Source organism: Orbicella franksi, chromosome 10 (assembly GCF_964199315.1).
Source record: "Orbicella franksi chromosome 10, jaOrbFran1.1, whole genome shotgun sequence".
NCBI lineage: Eukaryota > Metazoa > Cnidaria > Anthozoa > Scleractinia > Merulinidae > Orbicella > Orbicella franksi.
In genome coordinates this window covers 15,834,160-15,851,659 of record NC_138154.1, presented here as the reverse complement: position 1 = coordinate 15,851,659, position 17,500 = coordinate 15,834,160, and the positions used below count along the sequence as shown (strand labels likewise).

The 17,500-nt window shown below is 39.9% G+C and overlaps 2 protein-coding genes across 2 annotated transcripts; both read right to left on the bottom strand.

The window, feature by feature from the left end:
• Positions 1 to 3,772: 3,772 nt before the first annotated feature.
• Positions 3,773 to 11,511, bottom strand: LOC145500362 (kelch-like protein 2). Its single transcript, XM_081479876.1, has 5 exons — positions 11,210 to 11,511; positions 9,395 to 9,741; positions 7,955 to 8,227; positions 6,873 to 7,183; positions 3,773 to 5,041 (listed from the first exon to the last, which is right to left on the bottom strand). Exons 1-5 carry the CDS (start codon positions 11,229 to 11,231, stop codon positions 4,222 to 4,224), a joined length of 1,773 nt encoding a protein of 590 aa, XP_081336002.1. The 5' UTR covers positions 11,232 to 11,511; the 3' UTR covers positions 3,773 to 4,221.
• A 3,011-nt stretch (positions 11,512 to 14,522) lies between these two features.
• On the bottom strand, positions 14,523 to 17,472 carry LOC145500411 (prefoldin subunit 1-like). Its single transcript, XM_081479931.1, has 4 exons — positions 17,320 to 17,472; positions 16,926 to 17,092; positions 15,757 to 15,841; positions 14,523 to 14,686 (listed from the first exon to the last, which is right to left on the bottom strand). Exons 1-4 carry the CDS (start codon positions 17,455 to 17,457, stop codon positions 14,606 to 14,608), a joined length of 471 nt encoding a protein of 156 aa, XP_081336057.1. The 5' UTR covers positions 17,458 to 17,472; the 3' UTR covers positions 14,523 to 14,605.
• Between the last annotated feature and the right edge of the window lie 28 nt (positions 17,473 to 17,500).

Here is a 17,500-nt window from a genome sequence, read left to right as displayed (position 1 = left end):
AGGTGTCAAACTCTGAGAAGCGACGTGCAGTTAACAGCGGAAACCATGCAGACTTACGACCTCTAAAAATATGCTGTAACATAATCAAACGACTCCGCTCTACTTATAATTTCCATTTCTTCTAATAACACGGCACAAAAAATGCCCCTCAGAGACACGCTTGAAGCAAAGAAAGGTCGAGAGATCGAGAATTAAATGAAAATGTGCACAATTCTCTCGAACCGTTGGTGTCACGTACAATAATTTATTAACGACACAATAAAAATTATATTTTTCTTTTTCTAGCCTCGTTTCGTTCGAAGATAAATCCATTTTATCAGCAACGACGGCGAAATGTATACCGCGACGAGTTCGCTGTATTTATATCCTTCGCGCTCGGCAAAGTTCGGGGCGCCGACGGCGCGGTGAAACTTCAATAAATCTTTTCACCCTTTCGCTCCTTTCGAAGTGACTTTGGCTTTCAGTGATCATTTAAAAGGCCCTTAATTCTCTAGAATTATTTAATCGCCGGTAACAAGACCTACACTTCATTCTGAGGTAAAGATGAGCCAAACATCTTCCATACACAGCCTCGGCTGCGGTGTGTAATTCTCCATTCGCCTTCGTGAGGAGATTTTTACAATATGTAACGTCCTTCACTGAACCATGCAACCATCAGCGACATGGATTTCCGCTATCAGATGATGGATAAGTTTTCCTTGGCGTTTGCAGAATATTACCGCCGGACATTGCCGCAGAACATCATATCGTTCTTGGTTTACTTCGCTCGCTCCAGGGGGCGGTAAGATGAGAGACCCTGGGAACGAGGTTGCTCCAGTGAATCATGACTAATTACCATACCCGCAGGCTATAATGTATTGAAAGTGCTGGGCTAACAGTTCTCTTAGTTGGACCACTCTTGTGCTGTATTAAAATGATAGGACTAATAACTATTTATAATCCGACCTTGATAGAATCTGTTTTTCACACAAGCGTCTGATTTTTTATTCCGTCTTCACTTAACAATATGAGTTCCACCCATAAAATGGCAGACGAAATGGCATAATCAATCGTTTGGAAATGTCAGTTTCTTGCATAATACAAACCAATTTCGCTGTTAGGCTTTGAAGGACTCTCGATAAAATCAGTTTGAAAACACTCTTTTACTCCTCAGTGGACTGAATGTTTGGCAGGGTTTATAAAAACATCAAACGAAAAGGACGGTCAACAAAACACCAGAACAATATCAGCAAATATCCCCAGGCAATACTAATGAGTGGTAATGACTGCTTTCAGGACTGATACGTACTGGCGCATAATTACTGTCATGGCAGGGCATATTTCAGGCTCTGAAGTAAACCAATACTCCATTGACATTTTAGCTCAAACACGGCAGGGTTAATATTTTGCAGAACGCAGCACGCCGAACGCCACTGCACTGTTTGCTTGCGGTTAGCTTTTGTTTGTTTAAGGACAGCATTATATTGCATATGGCCCTGTCCAACAAATAAAGGCTAACCGCAAGCAAATATAAGTAAAGCCTGGTTCTCATATACCGCCGACATACCTGGGACACCGTTACGGCATTTGTGAACATTTATCGCCGAATCATAATCTATCCCAGGCATTGACCGTGCGAAGTTGAGCTGAGTTCAACTTCGCAGGCAAGCCGGCGGTTGTCGGCGGTTGTCGGCGATGAAAATATTTTATGTGAACATCATCTGCGGACGCAACGTACTCCAGTTAGACGATTGGATCCGTATTTATAGGTAAAATATTTTAAAATTGCGCAATTCGATTTGCATCTCGAGTAAATTTGAGTATGTCGGCGATCCATCGCAGATGAGCCGGGGACCCATTGGGACAGATCGCCGAAAGAAACTAGCCGGAAGCAAGCAGTGCATTCGGCATTCGGCGTTCTGCGAATTACCCCTGCCGGTTCAAACACGAAACGTTAAGAAAACGATAAACGTCAATGCAGACTTCAGCTTGAAAAATAATTTGACTCAAAATCACAGGTATTGAAAAGCTCATTACACGTGTGTAGCATGAGCCCGTGTGCATGGTTAATATAAATTTCTTTGTTACTTTAGATTCCACAGAATATCAGTGTATATAGGCGTGAGATACTGGTATTATTTCATCGACTGATGAAACCGTCGGGATCCTCGTGCTTGCCGATAAATTCTACCGAGGATGTTATGTAATCGGTTGGAGTCTCTCGCTCGACATAATGCAATAGCTAGTTAAAAATTTCTTTTGTGCTTCCCGTTGCTTCATTCTGGGATTACAGCTGGTATTAGTATGCGATTCAACGCAGCAGGGACATAAATATGATGTGAAATGCAAATCACTTACCTGACAAAAATCAGCTAGAGATAGTGGCATATATACTACATCAAGGTCTATCGTGATTGTCACGCGATCTGTTCTCGAGGCCCAAAACTATCATGGCAAAACAAAAGGTTAAAGAAACTAACTCACGGCAAGACAGATTTCTGACAGGAACAAAAAGTCCATTCGCGACAAGACCATTAAATTTACTCACAGCAAAACAGAATCAACTTACGGCAAAACTATCTTAATTCACGCGGGACTCGCCGTTCGCTTTTCTTTCACTCACGCGGCAAAACAAAGAAAATAGTTGGTCAGCGGTTGCATTTGCACGTAAATGATTATTCGTGTGTGAAGTTCACGAATAACTCGCTCAGAACTGCCTTTTTCTCGCAAATTGTCGTCCCTATTTGTGGCAACGAGTCTCCTTATTGCCTCAATATGGGCCATCTTTCTTCAGCCACATGACTTAGGTGATTAAAGACGGTTAGCGTGGAGGTACAAAGTCAACGTGGAGTGCTAGAAAGGGGATAAGTGCCGGGGGGGGGGGAGGGGTGGGAAACTCCCGTATAAAAAGAACGGGGGTGTTTGTCGTACCTTTTAAGGGTTTAAAAAGCAGTTCCTCTTAGGGTGTTCAGCCTCAAATGCTTCACAGCGGGAGCCTTTGCGGTACCTTGCAGGGTATTGAGCCGAAAAAAAAAAAATGATTGGAGATAATTTGTTTTAGAATTGGTACCTCTTAGGGGTGAAAAAGAATTGAAGCCACGCCCACAAAACAGGATCTTGGTACCTCTTAGGGGTTCTTTTTAAACTTTTCGATGAGCACCCACGTCCTAATTATACGGGAGTTCCCCCCGGTACTACAAAATTATCCCACACATATTTTAAGCTCTTTCATCAGACAATGGAAACAGTAAGTGGACACTTTACATTCGTTCAAAATCACATGGCAAGCTTTATGTTTTGACAGCTCTAAAATCGCTCACTATTAAAGCCGACTGCAGTTTAACCATTTTCGAGTTGCATTTCACCTTTAGGTTAAACAAAAAAATTAACCGGAGGTATATTGTTACATTTGCGTCACGTGGCATGTTGCGACCAATCGCGAGCAAGAAAAAATATTGAAAATAACTTTTAGACTCGACACAATTGAAGGAGCTCAGTCACGGTATTTTGAGTTCTTTTGAGTTTTATTGGCGTGCGAAATTCCCTTTGAACTGGAGAAAGCCTGAAAATAGTGGTTTACTAAAAATAATAGTAAAACATCAAAGAGATAAAAATAAACCATAAAGGCACAAGGATTGTTAAGGATGGAGAAGATTGACACGGATGAAAAACGACGAACTTGAAAAATTTAGGCTAAACTTTTCAATATGCGCAAACTTTGACGTAGTTCCTTTAAGCACGAGACAAAAAAATTACATAAACTTATTGCAAGAAACAACAGCCGTGAAAGCGTAAAAATCACTTTAACTGAAATTTTAATGTCTGTTTTTGTTACATCTCTTCATAATTTTCTCTTCCCTTACATGATTATGTGTAGAAGACCACCAGACTGAAACAGGCCAACGATGGCTTCTAGTATTGACTAGGCAGTTAACAAAAAAACTTACGGTTCATGTAATCAAGGTGGCTTGTCGCAGTTTGGATAAAATTCGAGAGCTTTCCTAGCAAAACATGCGAAAGATTTGTAAACGTCTTCTGGGAAGAATTCCAGACTTCAAGAATCCTACGCTACTCAGAACTTGTCACCTTCGATCTTTTCTCTTCCATTCCATTTTAACTTGTTCGCTAATTTCAGTTTTACACCGTACGTATAAAGTTAAATATCTTTAACCAGGACGAAAAGAGCAGATGACAGAAGGAAACGTTGCTCAACGATCCCAGCAACGTTTCCAGCAGCCATGGTTAAGTGTTAGGCCTGTCAATCACGGCTACTCCAGCATAACTTCGGCCTATCGTCATAAACGTTGAAAGCAAGCCCCACTGGTCTGTCCTCGGATTATAAACTTCAACTGAAAACAGATTACTGGATCCATCGTCACCGCCCACGACAAAAAGTAAACCGTTCACTGACGCTACGCCAGCGTTTCTACGACACATGCTCATGTCGCCGACAGGCCGCCACTGGTTCAGATCCGGGTTGAAACATTCTACGCTTTTGCGTACGTGCGGACCGTCGTGCCCGCCGATGGCATACAATAGTCCGTCCGCCACGCCGACGCCTGCGCCGCTTCGACGGGTGCTCATCTCCGCCATTAAGCACCATTCGTTCGTGTTAGGATTGTAACACTCAACCGAGCTCAAGCAATGTCTTGACGCGCCGTCGTACCCACCGACGGCGTAAAGCAGACCGTTTAAAACGCCGACACCGACGCTGCTTCTTCGGGTACTCATAGGGCAGATCGGTCGCCATTCGTTGAGCTTCGGATCGTACACTTCACAAGTGTTGAGTCCCGTTGTGCCATCAAAGCCGCCTATGGCGTACAACAGTCCGTTCATCACGGCCGCGCCCAGCGTGCTGCGACGCGCTTCCATCGACGCTACAGGGCGCCACTGATCTTTCACAGGGTCGTAGCAATCGACCGTGCGAACGCGCAGCGAACCGTTGAAACCGCCCACGGCATAGACGAGTCCGTCCAACACGGCAACACCGGCGCGGCAACGGCGGGAGTTCATCTCAGCAACCGCGTACCAGTTTTCACCTTTGAAATCGTAACATTCCACGCTATAAATAAATGAGTGAAAACGAATGGTGAGTATTAGAGAACAAAATAACAACACGAAACGAAATGATGTTAGAGCAAACCCCACTTTACGGACATCCGCCACTTCATACAGACACCTCACTTTGGGTGTTTGACTTTCTGCTCATTGTGCTCGCAGTAAAGGTTTAATGTCGCATTACTTGTACATCTAGTGTCCGTCTTCTCTTTCATCGTTTTGATGTCTGTTTTAAATTGTATACTAAATTTATCCTTTATAGTAAATCGATAAAACTCGAGTCCGTGACGTTATTCTGAGCGCCCGCTTATATTTATAAGCGCCCGCTTATATTTATAAGCGCCCGATTTATAATACGAACAAGCTTTTGTGTCCTATTAGTGCCCATATTAACCGGGTTCCACTCAAAATACAGTGTATTAGAGAAATCAGTCAAATCTACAGCCCCCTATAATATTATTCTATATTCTTCATATTGACGTCCTTGGACTGCACCCTTACTTGTTCTCCTCAAAGGAAATATTAACGCCTGAGTCGCACATGGAGGTTGGGTGCCCAGGAACCCGGGAGCTGGAGCTGCCGACCCCAAACCCTGGTAGCAAGAGCACCCCAAAAGTCTGCCCTACCCGCAACCCAGCCACGAGCCCCGCCCGCCAAACCCAGCCCCAGCCCAAGCACCCGTCACACAGAGCCAGGAGCTCAGTGGAAATAACAAAAATAATAACAATAGTAAACAATAATAATATTAAGAGCGATAATAATAATGAAAAACAAAATAACAATAAAAATACTAATAGCTGGTTTTCACATGACGTCACTAAAATTCAAACTACAAAACTATTGATCTTCCTGAGATTTTACTCTAATGATGTATAAGAGCAGCTGAAAAGTAATATTCATAAAAGTTTTCGCTCCGAATGGGTTCTTGGTTTTGTGATACACTACGCTTGAATTTCTAAGCTTTTGCGTGACGCACCATTTACATGACGGCCTAGAGAGCTGTCATGATGGTTAAAAAAGTGACTTATTTCGGGGAATTTGGCTATCTGAACAGTTTATGTCTTAGAAAAAGTATTATTTTAATGTTTCAGAGTTCCTCGAGGGATAAATTCATGCTTTTGTAGCAAAACTCAGAGACAGATGTTTCTGTTGGTTTCCGGTCGCCATGTTGTTGCCCATACGGATGGGCACCAGCATGGCGTCTCCATACAAATCTCTATAAATTTGGGTAAAAAATTTCTCCGCATATCTTGCATAAGAAAAATTGCTGTGACCAGAATCTTGGCGAGAGTCTTTACATATTTACCTTCTTTCATATCCCAGATTCTGGACTTTATCTATTGAACGGTTTTGATTGTTCTTTTGATCTATTATGAATGGCGTGACACTGAAAACCAGCAATAAATCAATAATAAATAAGGTAAAGATAATAAAAGGAAAGGAGAGTGGGAGAAAACACTAAAAAGCTCCAAAAACTAAAGACGCCCCGAACACTACGCACATTAAAACTACGATCTTATGTAAAGGCACACGTATAAATTGAAACAATAAACCGCTGACCCGAAGGCACAGGAAACTGCTCCGCACTAGGCCTATTACAGTAACGCAAACCCTAACAACAAAACAAACGCCACAGCATGCCACCAAAAACACTAATAAACGCCAACGCCACGCCAACGCCACGCCAACTAATGAGCAACACGCTCCTCGTCGTTAGCTAAGTTAAATAAGTATATTTAACCTCTTTTAAATTTATATTAAATGCACTGCGTGACAAGACCAGAGAGTGTCCACATACAATGTAAGGTCGCTCGATGAATAGTTGTTTCTGTTACCTTCGTATTGCCTTAGGTGCCTGGCCTCCTACAACGTACATCACTTTAGGTAAACCAATCGGCGTCCTGGGTCGAGTTCTCGGTGACTGCACGGATGACCGCTGTTCATTGCTCAGCAGATGATACTTCATAGCCTCAATCAGGAAATCTTTGCACATGTTGTTGTTTTTGACGAGCATTTCGGTTTCCACGCGGCTCACGAGGTATTCACGTGACAGAAGGGGCAGGCGCACGTGTTCCATGAGCTGCGCCAAGCAGTCTTGCCTGTGTTCAGGGTCGTGATTTACCCACGTGACTACTGCCTCGAATACCTGGAATAAAAAATGGTGTCAGGCTTCTATCATTAATGTCTGAATTTGCCCGATGGAAGGTATAAGTGAAGGATTGGAGGAGTCAGGCACATGTATCTTACATTTGAAGTGTCTGTTCTACCCCCTTAACACCACCCCTCCTGGATGGAAAGCCAGCTTATCACAGATACTTCTAGCATAAGTGGTGGAATAATCTCAGACTCAAAGCTCTACTGCACGCATTGCTACTACCAATTTACAGTATACTCCTGGGTGGCAAAAGGCAAGGTGGGGGTAAAGCGTCCTGGCCATTACAACACAACACATTGGTCTAGGTTGGAGATGCTTATCCCTGCTAGCCCACTTCAGGAAAAAAAAAACACACTAGATAAATCCAGGCAGGAAAATCTCCCTAGCTGATCACCCAGTGCAGTCCATTCCACTAAAATTTCTGTGAAAGTCATGAACTGCAGATGAACAGATACAGATGAACTTAAAATGGCTTTGCGAGCCCGAAAAGATTCCAGGGCTTTCGAGAAACAGGCCCGTGGTTTCTCTTTTTACCCTTTTTGGACTCAAGTACGAAACACTTTGGCCAGAAAAGGTGAGAAAAACTGCAGGCATAACCAGAACTGATAGTTTGGAGCAAGGATTTCCCCCCCCCCCCCCTTTTTTTTTTACATTGTATGGTTAATAAAAAGCTTATACATGTATGGCAAAGAAATTTCATGCAAATTTAACAATCACATCAAAAGAATTACTTAACAATCATACAATAATACATTGTTGCACCTTTTCTTCTGAAGGAACTGTCAGCTGATCACTTGAAATAAGTTCTTCAACTTGAAGGTTTGGTAAAGCTAGAAATTCATCAGCCTGGACAACCTCACTAAAGTGCTTCTCAGCAAAAGAATGTGCTGCAACCATTAGATCACCACAAGAATGCATGTCAGCAAAAGCTCTGATTCCTAAACAGTTTGTAAAGTGGAGCTGTGCCTTCAGGAACTCGCAGCATGCATCTCGCACATCTGTTAATTGAAGAAGATTAGCTGCAGGAAGTAGGACCTAAAAAGACAACAATAATGATATTCAAGGGGTTTCTCCTGGTAACAAGTTATTAATACTACCAAATAAGCTCTCATAAATGTTACAAAATTAGACTACAAAAGAAAAAATATAACAAGAAAAGACTAAATTATTAAATAAGTGTCTTAAGTAGTGTCACTAATTTCCATGTGAATTCAATTTCATGTATGCACAGACTGCACAAAAATGTATCTAGCAAGTGTGTTTCACGATTTTTATTTTTTCAGATCTAAATATAGTTTTAGTTTTTCCCCTTTTTAAAAAGATTAGAATTGCAATATACATGTAAACGTCAGTACAGTCAAACCTTGCGTGAGCGGACACCCTCAGGAACAGAAAAAGTGTCCACCTACAGAGGCGTCTGGGAGGTGCAGTGGCCTCATGGTTAGTGCACTTGTTCCTGAAAAGGTCTGGGTTCGAGCCCTGGCTGGGGAAACTGTGTTGTGTTCTTGGGTGAGACACTTAACTCTCACAGTGCTTCTCTCCACCCAGGAGTATAAATGGGTACCCGTGAATTGTTGGGGAAATCTAAAAAATTATGGGGGAGTGACCTGCGATGGACTAGCATCCCATCCAGGGGGAGTAGAAATACTCCTAGCTGCTTCATGCTACAGAAACCATGATAAGCTCCGGCAGCTAGCAGCCATTCAGCTCCAAGGCTTCACTTTTTTTTAGGTGTCTGCTTGTGGAAGGTCAAAAATGCAGTGTATGGGACCTTTACTACATGTCAAATTATTTTAATCCTTTAGTCTTAACAGTGATACAAATCTTTTTTCTCCTTACATTATCACTGCTACATGTAACTGTCCACTAACAGGAGGTGTTCACCTATGAGAGGTGCCATTAGCAGAGGTTTGACTGTGCTCATGAAAGAATAGATTAGACTAATAACTAGGGTACATAATGGCTGGTCAATCTTTTTAAGACTAATTTTAATGGTGTTAGAGTAAATATATTCTGTATTTCTGCCACTCTCTTTCCTGAGGTCCTTCCCAAAAAGAGATAAGTTTGGGGGAAGGAGACACAGGCTCATTGTCCCAAACAGGCAGAGGTATTCAGGTCTAGAGTAAATTCTGCTTGACTAAAACACAAAACAAAACATAAAAAAAGATACATGTACTAACTACAGTTTGGTAAATCTCTAACCTGGACATTATCTTCCGTTACTTCAATCTCTGCAGTGTAAACATACTGCACCAATAGTTCAAGTGCATGGCTGTCAATCTCACGCATTGTTACAACTGTTTGTCGGCTCTCTGACAGCTCTCCAGTAAACATTGCTAGAAAATAAGGGCTGGATGATGCCAGAACAACCCTGTGTGCTGGAATCTCATTTCCTCCAGCCTTTAACAGAACGTCGCATAATTGATTTTGCTCACGTAAAGTGTTCATAACTTGGAAAGATTTGTTATGACATTCTGAGCTCCTGTATGGTGGGATCACAACCTTCTCTTCTTCCTGCGGAGGATTTGTTTCCATTTTGGTATGGCTTTCTGGCAGATGAGAGAACAATACAAAACTTACTGAGGTTCACAAATGGATGAAACCTACAGGTGTAAAACATCAATTTAACAAAGAGATTCCATGTTGCTGGGTATCTGTTCAGTAAAAGATCAAAATGTGGTAAGGACAAAAAAATGGCACAAGAGGCTGAGTCTGTCAACGATGTTATACCACATTTTGACGTCTTCTGTGATCTACATGTATTATTGAACAGCTGCACAGCAACATGGAATCTACTTGTTTTGTATAATAAAGAAACAAAAAAGAATGTTAATGACATCATCTATGCGTCTGTACTCCAATATATCATAGGTAAGAACCAAATGAATCAACATGACAGTTAAAATAATTTTACTTATCATATAAATAAGTATGGACACCATCTTCATGTACAAATGTATTATGTTGTCTTGTTAAAAAAACTGGATGAAAAAAATTCTAGACTGCCAAATTGGCAGAGAACAAAGTTCAATTTGGCAGTAACAGCGATTTCTTGAAATTATCCATTGTTATTGTCATAGTGGACAAGTATTTTTATCTGTTAATAATTATATTGTGCACCACTTTATGACTTATTTGTTACAGTTTGTTGTAGTACAATACTGCATGCTGATCAAAGGCAGCTCTGAAAACTGGTTTCCAAAATCATAAATTACATGTAACATGCATATTTGTCACGCATGGATCAACATATTTACAGAACTAATGACACAATCCAATAGAAGTCATTACACCGCAAGATGACATGGGTACATTTCTTACAGCTGGTTCAACTGATAAAAGTTCTTCTTGTAAACCACGCAAACTAGCAACTCAGTTAGCAAGTACACTTCAGAATATATATTCACAACTTCAGTTCTAGCAAAATTACACGACACAAACGTGGTATCATAAAATGGTTATTGGCTGTTAAATAAAGTTGTAAAAGGTTCGCATGGAAAATATCTGGCTCTCAGCTCCACTAGTAGGGTCATTTTGCATGATCCTGAGATAAGACTCAAAGAAACTGTCAGTATAAAAAGATTTGCTTGAATTGCAGTATCAGTACAGCTGTACGTGAAATCTGCTCTTGGCCACGAAAATGATAACTAAGGCTTTCCATAGGGTCAAAATTCAGTTCTTTGGATCGAAATAATGTTTTAAAAAAGTCGCTGTAAACGACGAACTAAATGCGACCTTTAAACAATCGCTCAGAAAGAGATTACTTTACAATGTATTGAAACAGTTTATTAAAAGGTTACCAGGTTGTCGACCGATTTTAAAACTGAAAAAGACACCATAAAAAACTGAAGTTAAGCCAAGATATCATTGTATGTGATCGATGTTTAGAACAGCTATTGCAAGCTTAGGAAAAACATTACAGCTTTTGTAGCCCGAATTAATAGCTCAAACTACAAGTAAGATTAATACCACTACAAAATATATTTTATACATATACATAGTACAGTGCATACGTACCGCAGTTACTTTCCCTCGACATAATTTCAAGCAAATCAACCACTCCTTTAGTCAATATCTACTTCGAAGAAGTGAAGTTCGTTCAATCACAGATATGGAACCATCTGTCGGTAGTTGATTTCAAGGTCCTATCAATCCTTGCCCCGAACAAGAACAAATCTTATAACGTTTCCATAACGAGATCCCTTCGATTTCCTTGACCACTTTATACCCTTCTTCCTAACCGACAGACAGAGTGGATCGCAATCCAAAGGGTTTTTCTGCCAAAGTTGTGAAGTTAGCTCTTGCCGTGTTTTCTTGAAAACACACTCTGGTCGGCTAGGTTACCCAGCATGCATTGCTATTAATTTCTCTGGGGAGAGCACAGTAGTCAATGTGGACCTGCGCCCCAACTGGGTCCAGCTGTTGATTAGCTTCCACCTATAAAACTCCAAATTATTTTGGTGATATATTAGGCAAAGCTAAAAAAGGGAAAAGGACAAAAAAGTGAAAGTAGCAAAGTCTTGGGCCAAGGCTTCCAATTTAAAGGGGTTCAGTCACGGTATTTTGAGTTATTTTGGCCATTTACAAAATTACCTTTGAATGGTAGGAAACCTGAAAATAACAGTTTAATAAGATAGAAAAGCACTAAAGAGATAATGATAAACCATAAAGAAACAAGGATGGCTAAGGATGGAGAAGATTGACACAGATTGCAAATGATGAATCTGAAAAATTGAGGCTAAACTTTTCAATATGCGCAAACCGTAACTGAGCTCCTTTAAGGTAGCCTCTTTCGCAGCTGTTGTGTACCTGGGTGTGTGCCAGCAAACAAAAACAATGGGTGCAACAGAGACTGGCCTTCAGAAAATATAAATGATGTTTCTCAGGGAAACTACATCTAGAAGATATAAAAATTTATCTCCTTCTTCTGGGATGTTTCACCTTCAAACTGAGAAGGAGAGACCAAAGATACTAAGTATGAAAATTATTATCACCATGATGACATTCTATGGTGTGTTACTTCATATGGAATTTGAAATTATTATAAGTCATGTCTGGAGGGGAAATTGCTGCAAAAATTGATATTTGACTGTTGACAATGACTGTATTCCTCTGACTTGGTTCCTGCAGATGTTAATAAGATATTTTGACAAACTCTTAACCCTTCACTGCTCTGTTACTGTTGCCAATGGCCAGGTCTGCCAGATAATGGGTCATGAGAGTGACACTTTTTAGTCTGAGCAAGGGGCCAGGATTGGTAAATCAGGATGGCAGAGGAAATAAAAAAAAGGCTTCTAAGACAGTTATCAGCGGTTTGACATACAAATGAGGTGAAAGGGTAAATTCTGATTTTTATTGACCCTTTCGACTTGTTTGCATTCCTTTTTAAACAAATGAATATTAGGCTCAACTGTAATAACAGCCACTGCAAGGAATACCCCTCCCCTGGGTATTAACTGTACCCTGGGAAAGAGATAAGAGTAGAATAAATAAACAATAGCCTCCATTTGGCATGGAAATATGCTCAAATATTTGTTCCAACAGTTTTCCAAGAGCCTAGCTTGAGGAAAAACTGTGAGCATCAAGGAACAGATAATGTCCAAGGACAAATATCCAAGCAAATTTTCACGCTTAACGGAGGCTGTTGTCTTCATCCTTCAAATCTTTTTTCGCAACACACGCAGCTATGAAAATTGGGGAATATCACTCCGATATTCCCCAGTTTTAGCAAGGGAAATATTATCCAGCCACGTGACGCATTTAAATCAATTGTGTGTGAGCAAAAATATTTGATAGATTATAAAACTCCACAAACCTCCAGCTCACTACCATGACTTACTTGTTCATCACCATTTTTTAAATTTTGTATACAGTAACATCTATGTACTGAAAAGTACTAAAATACATGTATAATCTCCTGATACAGCAATAAAATGAAAGAGAAAGCATAAAGTGTTAACCAATAATTGAACTAAAAGACAAGTAATAATTTATGGCAAATAAGATACACTGAAACTTTTACCATTGATAATTTTGTTCACCAGAGAATCTTGAGGGAATTGCTATAATGCAGTTTCCAAAGGGAAACAAAATTAATGGGCAGTAAAATGTATGTCTCAAGCAAACATCAACAAATTGCTTGGTCTGAACTTCCTAGAAAACTTCTAAAAAATGATTATAAAATTTTGAAGAACTTCAAGTTTTCTGAAAATCATAAGTTTCAAAAGATGGGTGAAGTCTGGCATTAAATGAGTAATTTATAAAAAATGAGGAGCTTTACCTAAACTTTCCCATTATTTCTAACCATAAAATAGCTAAAAGATTTCAGAAATTCCTGAAGGTCTGTAGAATATACATGCATTTATCTCAATATTGACAATTGACCATCATCTCATACAAAATCAGTGTGAGCTAAGTTGTTATCTATCTGTCATTGCTGTCAAATGTTTTTACACAATCAAGATAGCTGAGAGAGCCAATAAATTATCAAAATGAATAAATCAGAATGGTTTGTTGCCAGTCCAATATTATCTAGGTATCAGACTATAGAGGTAAAGTCTCCACTAACTACAAACTTGTTCAATAAAAATTTTAATTTCAATTAAAATGAAAGTTTCTTGTTAACTAAAGTTGCTTGGGACCATATACACTACACTGGGGAAATATCATCCCTTTGCCTTTTCTCATGGACCTTGTTGCACTTGGATATACAGAAGTGCATGCAAATCTTTGTTGACTACAGCAGCTACTGTGCATAGATTTTGGCAATTCTGATGTCATGCATAATCCTGCATAATCCTGCATGACGTCAAGATTTTAGAACACTGTCAAATATACACTCACTCTTCAAGGTACAGTAATGTTGTAAATAGATTGGACCCCGCCTTACCGCCACTCCGTAAATACAGTCACCTCATTATTGTGGCCACTTTATTCTGACCTGAACAAAAGTTCAGTCAGTCATTTCCTTGTTTAAAGAACCCCTTCAATAAAGCCACCCCGTTAATAAGGCAAAATTTTTGTGGCCCATTGGTGACTGGATTAACTGGGTTCCCCCGTAATTAAGTCACTCAGGTGGCTGTAGGCCTTGCTCACAAGGATATGATATTTATTCAGAAGTGTAACAGCTCTCATAAGCCGTTACTGTTTTATTATTATTATAACAGCTGTTATTGTTTTAGGACTAGGGGGCATTGTTTCTGTTGTCTGTTCTATTGTTTTCTTAAAGGGTATCGAGCCATTCATGTGAGACCTTACGAGAGCTGCTACATCACCCTATTTATTTGAGACTGAAAATGGTACACGTATGACTTTCAGTGAAATACACATATACTACTTACAAATACTGTTTATTATACTTTTACATGTATACCCACATATAAGATTTGTAACAATGAAATTAATTAACGTGAACTACTTTGGTCGACTGGCGAGCATTTCCCTTATATTATCTTCGTGTTCTTTAACACTTCTTTGAAGGTATTCCTTGTTTGCCTGTCAAGAAAAAACATTCAGAACGTACAGTGAACTCATCTTGTACTCATTCAACATTACTCTTAATGATAACACAGTATCACTAAACAAACTTTCACCAAGCTCTCAAATATAGTGTCAATTAAATCAATGTGACCTATATGTATGGGTTATTGACCAAGTGTGAGGTCAAGACGGCTGGATATTGGCCAAGTTCTTTTTTTGCGTGTTTATGGACCGAGATGGAGTCAAGGTCCATAAACTTGCAAAAAAAGAACGAGGCCAATATCCAGCCATCTTGACCGAACAAGCTTGGTCAAAAAAGGATTTATTATATGGCTTTCGCGGAAATTTTTCTTGCAGGACACAGCGGGTAGTCCCGAGCGGGCAATATAATAATCCGTAATCCGCCCGTGGGCATTACAGCTGCATAATGACCGCTCAGATCTCGCTCTTAGCCAATCAGAGCGCGCGTTATATCGGCCACAAGCCAAAGCCATATAATAATTATATGTAATTACTGTAGCCTAATAATTATTACTTTAGTATTTTTAAATGTACATGTTACCTTAATAGATTTGTGCTTTTTTAAATTAATGGGGCATCAGTAAAGAATTTAGATTGGGTATCCAAGTTACAGTACTACAGTACCACTCAAAAGTACATGTAAGTTACCACTTCATCTTGTGACTTACAGGGCTACCGTAAAAGGCTGACATGTGACATGTACCTACTGCACTCGGAGTGATCAACATCTATTTTCTTTGTGTACGCACATGTACAGTACATACTGATACAGCTGTACATAGCAATAACTGAAACTGATAATTGCAATTTTTCTCTTTCTGCAAGTTTTCATACCTTTCCACAGAAGGTGTTTTTATTTTACCTTCTACAGGTGCAACCCTCAAGAAATTAAAGCTCAGTTTCTCACTTTCTTTTATAACTTTGGATTCTGAAACCCCTCTAACCTTTGGAGTTTCCAAAAACCTTGTTTGGGAAGGTACAAGTAGTCTATGGATATTGCTAAGAACTACATGTACACTTATACGATTTGATATTGTGGTTAAAAACACTCAGCAAACACCAACCTCTATGCTCTTTATTTTTTCTTCATTACCATGGAGCTTTTCTGCTAGTTCCTTCCTGATGTCTGATACAGGTTGGAGGACAAACCTGTCGATTTATAAAATACATTCACTTTTTTAAGGGTGATGAATAGTAAAATTAGAGAAGATGCTAAGACCCTTGCTTGAAAATCAGAGACTGAAACTTCAACAGACCCCACAACAGAAAGAAACACACAAAAAATAACAAGGCTAGGTAACTTTGAGATTAGTTCAAAAGTTCTGATACACATGATGTTCTTGGTACCATTTACCATCTCTTTTATTACTTGGCCTGAATATTGGCATCCTGTTCAAACATTACATGGTTTGTAAGTAATGCACAATGTATTTTAAGTGGTGTGCTGTACTGAATGTAGAATGTTGTAAATGTTTTGAACAAGACACCGTTGGTACAGTTCTCTTTTTTGGCACTGCATGCATTAATTTATCATTATTCTGTTTTTACATATTTGTATATTTATTTGATCTTATTTTCTTTTTATATTCCTTGCAAACCATCCTGATGGGATATTACAAGATAAGAATGTAGATGTAGTACACTATGAATGTTATGTTAAGTTTATGTTGGGCCAAGTCGTCCATACCACCAGAACTTATCCCAGCTTTTGTAGTATTAAGCAGCTTGGACTTCGCCTGCGTAGCAAATGTTCTGGTGGTGCATAAATTGGAGGGAGAGCAAAGAATTTACAAAGCAGAGGGTAGTGAGGTGAGGATTTTTCAAAACCGAGGGATTGTAGGCAAGTGTTCCCTTCCTTGCCACACCATTCCCTGCTTCGTCAATTTTTTTGTCTCGCCCAAATTTATGTGCGGCCACAGTGTGGAAAAGCTCTTCGTACGGGAACACGTGCTACGCAGCCTAGCTTGGACTGAAACGTCTACTCCTTCCTGGGTAGAATGCTAGTCCATTGTAAGGTGACCCCTAGCACCTATTAATTTTATACTCCTGGGTAGAGAGAGGCACGGTAGGAGTGAAGTGTTTTGCCAAGAACATAAAACAATGACCTGGCCATGGATTGAACCTACATGTAGACTGCATGATCCAGAGTCCAGCAAACCAATTAACCATTAGGCCTCCAGTTCTCCACATGTAAATGCTATAGCAATTACAGAAACATATGCTGAATACCTACATTCTTCCTACTGACTCATAAGTGGGTGTATCAGTAGGTAAAGACGCTAGTTCTTGATCTGTCAATTTGGCATGGGCAATGTTCCTTCGTAGTTGCATTATTTGCCCTTCAGCTATCTTGACACGCTGAGTGGTTTCAATCATTTTCCCCTGAAGTTCTTGAAAAGCCTAAGGACGAGCGATAAAGACAAGCAACGTTATAAATTATTTCTGACAGCAGTGTAGCTGCTCAGTCTGGGAGCTGCTGAATGAACACAGCTTTCTCCCATCAAGTTTTACCGATGAACACACGCATACAGAATATACTTAAAAATTTACTTAAAAATAACTTAAAATAACAAATGACTGGCGTTCCATGAAAAAAAAATGTTAAAATCGATATATATGGTGCTAACCTTTCGCAGTTCTTGGTCAAATGTTGTCGCCATCTTGAAATTGTCACCTCTACCGAAAAGACCCTGGAAACTACGTTCTTCGATGCGTATGCGCTCATAAAGACTACCGCTGGCAAAATGTGGCTCACAAAGTAACATGGCGGACGAACCGGCAGATTTCTTGTAAACAAAAATTTGGGTA

Excerpts from the sequence above, each read along its gene's own strand:
- LOC145500362 (XM_081479876.1), bottom strand. The coding sequence starts at position 11,231 with ATGTCGAGGGAAAGTAACTGCG. Across the intron at positions 8,228-9,394 it reads TAACGGAAGATAATGTCCAG|GTCCTACTTCCTGCAGCTAA; the intron begins GTTAGAGATTTA and ends TTGTCTTTTTAG. Across the intron at positions 7,184-7,954 it reads CAGTTCCTTCAGAAGAAAAG|GTATTCGAGGCAGTAGTCAC; the intron begins GTGCAACAATGT and ends TTTTTATTCCAG.
- LOC145500411 (XM_081479931.1), bottom strand. The coding sequence starts at position 17,457 with ATGTTACTTTGTGAGCCACATTTTGCCAGCGGTAGTCTTTATGAGCGC. Across the intron at positions 15,842-16,925 it reads TATGAGTCAGTAGGAAGAAT|GTTTGTCCTCCAACCTGTAT; the intron begins GTAGGTATTCAG and ends ATAAATCGACAG. Across the intron at positions 14,687-15,756 it reads AAAAAATAAAGAGCATAGAG|GCAAACAAGGAATACCTTCA; the intron begins GTTGGTGTTTGC and ends TTTTCTTGACAG.